The sequence below is a fragment of the Anticarsia gemmatalis genome, chromosome 4 (genome assembly GCF_050436995.1).
Source record: "Anticarsia gemmatalis isolate Benzon Research Colony breed Stoneville strain chromosome 4, ilAntGemm2 primary, whole genome shotgun sequence".
NCBI lineage: Eukaryota > Metazoa > Arthropoda > Insecta > Lepidoptera > Erebidae > Anticarsia > Anticarsia gemmatalis.
This window is the reverse complement of record NC_134748.1, coordinates 6,776,610-6,787,112: the sequence shown is the minus strand read 5'-3', so window position 1 is coordinate 6,787,112 and position 10,503 is coordinate 6,776,610. Positions and strand designations below refer to the sequence as shown.

Sequence of the window (10,503 nt, the reverse complement as noted above, 5' to 3'; positions counted from 1 at the left end):
TATGAAATGTGGTGTAAAAAGACAGAATATTATCATCATAAAAATAAAACTATATTAATATAATTAAATAATACTTTTGTCGCGCTACCTTACAAACAAAATTGTTGTATTGTTAACGAAAAGTTGAATATCATCCGTAATTTTGTCGGATAGAGACAGCTACATAAACCTGTCCTACTCGAACGTCGGGTCGCGCCGGCGAAGTTCTCCGTCTCTTTCTTGCTCAGCGTGATTTGCACGGGCGAGGCGACTCGCTGAGTGGCCACGCGTGCCCGTACCCGTCCGTTGTTGCACATCGACATAAACCGCTTTCAGTGCCAGAGCGCGTTCCTCCGCGCTATACTCACATAACCTAAAAGTTAAACAACCCTGATTATTTTAGAACAATTCATTGTTATACCGTTAAATACTCATGATTACCTCGAATTTATAAGTTAGTGTAGTGAAAGTTTACGCCCAGCCAAGGGGCGTACGTGGAGTGTATTTTTGTGCAACACAAAGTAAATACAAACGGCAAGCTGTGGGGATCAGGGGCCTTTTTTTTGCCGCCGCAGGGGATGTACTATCCTGTGAGTATACTTATGATTATCTACAACGTAAAATTCTGTTTCATATATCTTCTGTAAGCTATTGTCAGTGTGATAAAGATAACCCTGGTGTCAGATGTAGCGGGGTACAATGTTATGGCGCATGGCGTTACATACTTCACAGTTCTAGTTCCCTTAGCACTAAATATTACCACTCATGGACTATTTAACTGTTATATTCTGTCGCTTTATACTCTAGTTACACAACGTTTCAAAGCCAACATTGATTGAAGACTATATATTTCGCTGCCCGGGTCATGTATTTACAGATTTCTGCGATTTATTAATAAATTACAAACAATCATCAAAAATACGGATCATTGAATCTTACTTCCATTGTTATGACATTGAAGTTGAATGAATTCATTGAAATTCATTGTTGTCTTTTTCTGTTACACTAAAATGACGTAAGATAAAAAGAGACGCATTCATTTACTATGAACTCTTACAAACTATGTAAAAATAACAAAATAAATAATACCTAATAATATTTTTATTTGTATTAATTAGTTTCACATGAGTAGTTATGTGTAATATTATTCGATGCGAAGTAGGTACCTAGATGTTCTTGTAGTCTTTGCACTCGTAATAATATTTTGCAAAAGGAATAAATTTAGTGTAATATAAATATTCAGAAATCTGACCCTCACAGTCATTAACCTAATAAAGATCTAGTGCATATCATTGGTCAAGTCTAATATTAGTACAGCCCAGGAACATGGACCGTATAAATTATTGGTTTTGAGTACATAGTAAATAATGCTTTTTAAAAACCGACCTACCTATGTATTAAGTCAATGACAATTATTAACAACACCGTTATTTACAACAGTCAAAGATATAGATACTTAATAGGTAGGTAGGTATTTTAATTTTAAAATACGATTAAATTAAAATACAATCTAAGAATGTCTACTATTATATTTGTTGACATCTTAAAATACCTATATCTATTGCATCACAATTTGTATTTACCTACCTACTTTCGTCCTATACATAACTGTTCTGTGTAATAATCAATTAAACACAATACTCAGTCGGTACTCGGTACCCACAAAAACAAGTTAAGTATCTGAACTAGGTACATAGCGAGAATACGTCTGTGGATCATAGACTCTTGACGTCCCGCTGCTACTGAATTGACTTTGTTGTGAAACAAAGTATTAATAAAACTAGCCCATTTTATAGTTGCTTTGCTGTTCAAATTCGTTTTAATCTCGTTGCCAGCTCTTGTAGGTCGTACTTACCAAAGTTCCAATGCGCACAAATGGAAGCCCAAAATCGAAAACGTATTTTACGTCTAATTATTATTAAAGTTATTGTGGTAATATTGTCAAGCTAGGAAAAATCTATATACCCTCAAAAAACGAGCAGCATTACTTGTTTTAATATTTTAAAATACACTTTAATAAAAACAATGTCTTCTCCCTCATTTTGAATATTTGGTGCGGGCCAGCGTCGGAAGGGGAGATTACAGGGAACCCGTTCATGCCCCAAGGTGAACGCGAAACTCCACCAGCGATGGTAATAAGGACAAATTATTCGCATACCGGCCTTTTGTTCACATCTCCCAGTTCATGGATGTATTAACTTCACGACTTTGGGTCGACTACCTGCCAGTAAACATTGGAAACATTGAACATGCAGGTAGCTGAGAGCAAAACTACGTACTTAATCGCCAGGGCCCCTTTGTGTCTTTTGCTTTGTTTGTACCACATTTTTATAGGTCCTTATCTACTAGACTTTTGGGTTCATAGAATCAATGCACACCAGTATTGTAAGTTCGTGAATGACCAGCTGCATTTTAGTATTATTGCCAATACAACAAGCAAAGAATGTCCGCAACAAATAATCCACAGGGGCTGGCCGTAACTTATTGTTTGGCGGAGAAGGGAAGACTTCAATTTTGTATCACAATAACACCGGTTATTGAAATTGTGAGGGTTGCTTACTTTCTGAAATATTTAAAATTATCATAATCACGAAGTACTTCGGGTTTCATTAATTCCGTTATTGGAAGACCGTCTGGTTGTAATGGTAGATCTATTGTTGTTTGGGATCCCGAAAGTTACAAATTAATTTAAATGTTCGAAACACAGTCGCTTTCGTTGGAGTCGTTAATGACTTACTTATTTTGCTCGTTCGGAACTTTATCGGGATGACGGACATTTATTTTGCGGGAGAAATCTTTCCAGTTATTGCGTTAACTGGTGGATAAAATCTCATTGGTCGAAATAAGGGGACGAGACATACAGATAAATCTCCCTCCTAAAAGAAATGTGTTAGGTATTGTATTAAAGTAAAACATGAAAGATGCGTTTAATGTAAATAATTTGGATCATCCATTACTTTTTAACAATCACGTCACGTTGATGGTGCACTTAACTTTTTTAAAATTAAACCTACCTCCCTATGAATAAAAATGAAGTGTTCTAACTGCAGTAGACGTCTGCTGTCTGAAAAACTACCGCCAACGGAGGTGAATGAGACGGACTTGCAAACTATAACTAAATTAGAATGTACATATTCCACTTGCAAATTGCTTTGTAAATAGATCCAACTTAAAGCTTATTAGGAGCAGTGTAAGTAAACGGAAGTTACATTTTCTCGGCGTACCGTGAGAAAAAGCACTTTGTTCGCCACTATCGCAAATAGGTTTCCGTCCCACATCTTGCCACGGATGACGGCTTGGTTTCTGCTATTTAAATCTTTTTATATTAAGAAAATGTATACATAGTACTATGTAAACTGTGTTTTTTACTAACCAAGCCATATGTAAAATAGTATTTGGTCTACCTATCTATAAATTGACGACGAAATTAAACAGATACAAAACATTTCAAACATCTGTGACCAATCAATCTTTCCGTCGCGGCGTCGTGGCCTAACGAAGACCCTTGGAAATTCTTATATCTTGAATATTCCATTAAATCTATTTGTTTTTAAATGGTTACAGGCTGGTATGTAACGATGTCATCATTTTCTTTATTAAATAAGCTTTCTTTTTGCTAACTCTCGCTGTTGCCGGCTCTGTTGTAGTAGAAAAACTATAATAATACGGGTAGTAATTCTTATACACACGTTACTGAGAAATAAAATGTTGTACAAAGTTACCCAATTTCGCTAGTGCTCTCCTCTAAGCCAAGCTTTTTTCTCCATGACAAATGATATTGAAAAAAACCCTCGACTTGTCTACTATCCCGTGAGAAAAGGGGATGTTGTTACAGAAAAAGTAGACTATCGTGACAGTGACAGATAAATGAAAGGGGCCAGCTTTTGGAATCTTGAATACATCTTTTAGATTATACCTTATTTATTTTAAGCCCCATTCTTTCATGTGGTTTTATGTGAATTGATCATTACAAGTAGGTGGGTAGACGTCAATAGTTTGAATTACAGAAGGATGATTGTGATGTATTCAGAGTAATATGGCCCACTAGTGTAAAGCGATAAATTCTAGATCTTATATTGTTATATAAATTACTCGTATATTTCTAATTTCTACGAGTTGATCGTATTGTATCCATTCCAGATTCCAGCATTTTATTGTATACGAGACATTTTACCCCAACATTTGGTAAAATCGGAATGATATTAAATTACGATACACTCAACATAGCGATTGTATTTAATGTATGAATGCGCGCACGAATATCACACGAAATTATATTTATGAGAAAATGGCAAATAATGTATCTCTCTGCGTATCAATAGGGGCCCGGTGTAAGCTTCGATGGGCGTTTGACGCATTACTGAGAAAGATTCAACATTGTGGTGATAACAATATTACAATTGTTATATTTACTTATGTATTTTTAATACGACATAATTGGTAGCCTTTTACAGTTTTATCTTTTACGAAGCACACCTGACGATCGTACTTTGTGTAAAATCAGAAATACATAAGTGGTATGTTTTTACAGTAGTGAGATTTGTAGCCCTATTAAACATTAACTTCCTCATAAAGCACATGACAAGCCTATCCTTTGAAATAATTGTTTCAGGGGACAATAGTAGACTCAGGGTACTCATTATACAAAAAATTATACCTAGTTAATGTCTTTCGGCAGAGTAATAACTTTAAAGTAACTTTTAAATTGAACATTTAAATGAATCGTCGGCGTTTTCTGTTCTCGCTCACTTATCAGACGGCGTATGTACTTTGTTATATGGTTCTGAAGTCTGGACTCTCACCGTTTACCAGCGCTCGCTAAAAAGCAACACACCTGCGTCGTAATCATTCACTTTGAAATGGAACGAATTTCACACCCAGATGCTTGGGTCTCTATAAAAGGCTCTTTGTGTTTCTCGAAATGTTTGCAACGTTGAGAAATTTATTGGAACTCATTGCACAGAAACCTAGATATATTTACATTTAAATTACTTCGATATTAAGTTTTAAATATCTATGTTATAAAAAATACAGACAATAATCAATTATTTCACGAACATTACCAAGGGAGTAGCACAATCAGTATATTTTTTGGAAAATCACGCCCAGTAGGAATTAAAAACTGTTCACGTTGGGCTACAAATAGCTTTGCGTATAGGGTGGGAATGGAAACACCTATTATTCCTAGCTAAATATTTGTGGCAATTTACTAATACATATTAATTGATTATCTGTATTATTTGTATAATACCAACTGAATAATTTACAAAAAGTATGAAGCTCAACATTCAGGTCGAGAGCATAATTCATGGAAATTTATATGCAGTCTTGTAAAAATGATGAATTATGAATTTCAGTTAACAATGTGTTTTTTTGTGGAAATCATAGCACAAACAATGTTAAATATAAGTAATGTCAACGAGAGAAATTACTGTGGCCCCGACTTTCTTTGTAGTTTTGATGGCGGAGCGCGTCTCTTGCGGGTGTTCATTTGTCTAGCGACCGCTTGCTGACAGGCGGTAATCAACTGTTGGACATAACTACAACGTTCTGTAATATATTGTTCTAATTTTAACATCGTTGTATGCTAATTGAATGTAGTAATGGGCTCAAACTAGACAAATTAGAAACATTGTTCGAAGCGTTGTTGTTCAAGTCAAAATATTTTCCGAAATAAATAAATAGATACTTTGTATTTATTGCTAGGCTATTATATGTTATTAATTAAACAAGCATGGCAATATAACAAGTACACGTGTTGTTATTGTGAAGAAGAGATCTTGTATATGATACAGGTAACAAACATCATACCAAATCCAATCCTAATGAAGTAAAGCTCCACAAGCTTGTAAACCTCAAACATAACAGACGTCTTTTACTTAGGATTTAATATACAATACACAATAATATACTGTACTTGAGGATCATAGGCGAAATAATGTGGAAAAACCTAACCGAAGTATTTTCTGATTAAGAATTTAATAAAATAAAAGTTAAACGGAACCTCTTATAGCTGCGTGTTTGAACAATTTTGTAAACATTTTTGTGGGATCTGCGTAATTGTTTTTTTGTGGCTAAACCGCCTTTTCTATTTCTCACTTCTGTAACTAAGCGCGCGTTGTGGTTTTCACCATACAATTTCAGTAAATACTAAGAAATGCCTCGGGAAATTGATTTTATGAAGTGTTAGGTTTACCTTACCTTCACTATATTTACCTTGTTACCTAGATTTACTCAAACGGTACACTACATTATTTACATCAATGGAATTTAACTTCAAATAAATTATTAAGTAGAAACCAATAATTGTTATTTTATTTCCTTGAATAGTAATTAATCATAACTACTTATAGTTATTTCGTTAAATTGCCATTCAACGTGGCAATGCTGCCAGCCTTCTGGGCACGTTACCCGGGGACGGCGATGCGGAGATATTTTATGATGCCTTATTTTAGTTTTATTTATGTTTAGTTCCTTTATTATTATTTTTTTTTTCGTTTGTACATATAAAATTATTATTTAATGTATTAATTTAATGTTTAGTTTTAGTTTATTTATAACAAAATAAATTTCGTTATAATAGTACCCAGAAACTTATGTCCATGCAATTTATACATTTTGATATATGAAATGAAGTAGTACATAAATGCATGCGCGATACCGAACAACTAGGTATTTGCTTGATGATATTTAAATATTTTACTTGTTTACGCCACTTTGTTGGTTCCACATATCTCAAAATTTTTGTCAAACTTCTTTTTGGACAAATTGGCTGTAGTCCAAGAGCATGGATATCTAGTTTAAATATCGTCGTATCAGACGACCGTCTGCGACTTGAGTGCTATTACACATGATTTACATCCTCCCAGTGTCAATTTAGAATAGGTACACATACCGAAAATATTTTATATACGATCGCTTTTATACTAGCTTTTTATGTGATCTTTTCGGTTTATTGTAAAATATTGTCTGTACCGTGAAATTATAACTTTAATTCTGTTGTCGAAATCATAAATAAAAGTTCAGCGTCACCGATTTCTGAGTACGTATCGGCCAAACCTGATGACGCCTAGATAGCCAATGTCTTTATTAGCCGTCCTGTTAACATGTTGCTTGTAAGATGATTCCAGAATATACTGAACAACATAGTATGTGTTTATAAATAATTTGGTTTTCAAGTATTCCAGCCTATACGAGTCAATTATAAATAGCTTTATCTGAGACATGACGCAGGTAATAGACATTTTGAACGCTTACCTGTATTCTCTGCGATACGTGCATCAACAGCCGTTGGTTTGACGTTAAGATTTATCTGAACTAGGTACTTTGTAGCACTGTATAATCAACAAAATTCAATAATATTGTGAATGTACTACGAAATTATTTGTTACCAATACTTAGATTGTGTGTTCTTTAATGCATCATTGGGAATTGTTTTATCACAAGAAAGAGTTAAAAGGTCAAATTTCATAATCTTGGTTAGTCGCGGTCGCGAGCAGATGTTGGTTAGTAATGTGCCTCGCCTTTATTATTAAAAGTTAATACCCTAGTAGCATTCGCTTTCTGTGTGATCATGTTAAATGAATAAAAAACTACAATAATGGAGTACCCGCATCTAAGTAGGCATATTTACTTCAGAGATGTCCTCGTTATAAACCCTCTTTTCAGCAAATCCCTTCAGGCGCTTTTGCGTTATTCAGTTACAAACATACAAACACATCCACATAGAGTTCATTGTTGGGGTCCTTACTCATTAAATTAATGCAGTCGCAAGAATTAAATATTTATTTTCTGAAAATTCATATTCAATATCGTCTTCATTAGTATGGTTATGCGTATGAACAAAATTAATCATGCATAATTAATTTTGTTTATCTGTACTACGTTGTTTTATTTATGACATCTTAGTTTATCATTTAAGTAAAAGTATCGCTGCACTTTCTAATCATCTCGTTTTATGTATCCTGCTGCGAAGCATCCTATTTCATCTGGTACTTAAGTGATAAAGTAGTGGGCAATTTAACAGTTTATTGGCTTGGGACCTTCCACGCCACATATACAAGTTTAAATTTTAGCTTTCTTCAGTACTAGCTGGTCTAGGCTGTGTCTTCCTTTGAGTATTTTACATACTTTTATCGAACTAAGTGATCGATTATATTATTAGTTGTCCATTACCATAATTTAATAAATAGCAAGATAAAGTGATAAAATGTGTAAGTTCTAGTAAGTTATCACAAATGATCGATTATAGATTAGTATCAAAATCCATTCATAAGATGTTTGCGATTTTAAAACTGCATAGAATTGAGTAGGTTATTATTTAATTATACCGCAAACTTTTCAAATACCTCAATTTACAACTCCGTAAATTATACAAAGGATTATAGCCAGTAGTAAATGCAATTTCTATGCCAATTAAAATAAAACGCTTTGTTTTTATTGTTTTAATAACTATGGATTGATTTATTACGAATAAAATTATTGATTATTTATTTATTCTGTATGTATTTACGTTTACTGATTTGAAGTTGAATGTTGTTTATACATAGATAATGGGGTCACACATAACTCGTTATCTCGGAGCTGATAACGACTTATTAGGTTTTTGATGACATTTCATTCGTCGCTTACACACTTATACGGATTTTATCTAAATGTAAATGATCACTGCTGAGACCAATACACTGTATAGACGAAAAACATGATTAATTTGTACATGTTATTTAATTTTGATAACACTTAATTATATCGGTAATAAAAAGTTACACTTCGTCTCACAAAATTATGATTTAAACATTTCTTTATTAAAATCAAGCTCGTTTTCTTTTATTTAAAACGACTAGGTACGTTAATGCTTTAAAATAGAACAAGAAGTAATCGGTGTACAATGAACGATGACAGTATTTCAAGATTCAATTCATTGCGGTTAATTAAGCGTGACCGGTTAGGTGCGGCCGGCGAGTGGTCTGGTGCGTACGTGGCGATACACCTGGACTACGAGTTCTCTAGTTTGTTTACTTGCTTCAAGCTTGCATAGCGAGCTTTGATTGCAGCCGCACAGCCGGACTAGTCCGCCTCAAAATTGCACGAGTGAAAGGAAGCGTTACCAATGTTTCCGCGCTTACGGGACCTTCAACATCGTATACTATGCGCAATTATTTGCAAAACAAGTTATGTATGCTATACTTTGTTGTGATGAACTTGCATCGTGCTAGGGACTCGCGTATATTGTTCTCATTTTATCAGTGTCACTCGAAGACTTGATGTTATTAACTTGTTTGCCTTCGACATGTATCATAAATATAATCAACCCAAAGGGTGAAAGTCCTTGAAATATATTATCGGCGTTGTTTGCGCATTTAGCGTCTTGGTATTGAAGCAGTTATATTTGTATGGAAAGTTTCCAGATCCTAATAGGTTTACGGTGCTCTTGACTATTCCTGATTGTCTGGTACATGCATTCAATTGCAGTATTTATTAAAAAGTTAAATAATACATTGATTTTAATTGTTTAAAGTCTACATAACGAATGATTATATTTATTTTGTTAGCGGCTCCCTGTGGTATGCGCCTCGCATCGAAGGTAAACTGGTACTAATATCGTGAATAGTTGCAAGTAACAAGATTAACTATCATAGCACTTATAATCATGGCCGCCACTGTTTTAACATCATTCAATCGGGACGATGCGCGGTGCCGATGTGCGTGTAATAGACCGTCTAATGGAAAGCGGATTCGAGATTACATACACGTTCAACGCTAATTGTACACTTATAGCGTTTGTTTCTGTTCACAACTAAACGAATACTTTCTCTTTAACTTATTTAATTGTGTAAATAAATCATGCAATTTTCAACCACTATGACATGTTTAACATCTTATTTGTTAATAATTAGTCTATTGTAGAGATAATAAGGTCTGCGTTCATAAAAATAGTTTAACGATAACTTGAAAACTCCTCTCGCTAGAATTCCCTAATCGCTCAAAGTTCGTATTTGAAAAGTTCCGTGTTATAGAGCGGTGCCGATAGCACACCAGGCGCGGTCCCCGTCTCTTTGAGATCCAATTCCGTTGTCCGCAAACTGTAAGCTTACAATGGCTAGATAACCCTTTGTCAGCCTTTTACGAATTTACAGACACTACAGTGATTTTTTATATGCAGGGCAGGTTGAATTTAAAGCTTTTTCTGTTGCTTTTTAGGTTTGTCCAATATAGAGAGCATTTTAAAGTGTGTTTTGCTGAAAAATCATAAACTGTAGAACATTATAGGTTGTTGTTACTTAAATTAAGAATTTTACTCAGAAATTAAGTGGACCAAGTCTCTTAAAAAATCAGTTTAATCACTATCGGAAAATGTGAGGAAATCCTTTAAGCGGCAGATTGTCTCTACACATTTTGACAATCAACCTTGTTATGATATTAGTTAAAATAATTAATTGAATGATATTCCTCAATGTTACCAACCGCCAAACAATACATCATATAGTAAACCACTGGTTAACGAGAAAGTTTCTTTTGAGTTCA

General features: G+C 34.2%; 1 protein-coding gene across 5 annotated transcripts in view; it reads left to right on the top strand.

The window, feature by feature from the left end:
* The first annotated feature begins 226 nt into the window (after positions 1–226).
* Rbfox1 (RNA-binding Fox protein 1) overlaps positions 227–10,503 on the top strand; it is a 38,958-nt gene continuing 28,681 nt past the window's right edge. For 2 of the 5 annotated variants that reach the window (XM_076113387.1, XM_076113389.1), the window contains exon 1: positions 228–569. In XM_076113387.1, the coding sequence (XP_075969502.1) occupies positions 558–569 (12 nt within the window). In that variant the 5' untranslated portion in view covers positions 228–557. Of the gene's footprint in view, positions 570–10,503 lie in introns of all 5 variants that reach the window. The other 3 variants (XM_076113388.1, XM_076113392.1, XM_076113390.1) reach the window with 2 other exon arrangements.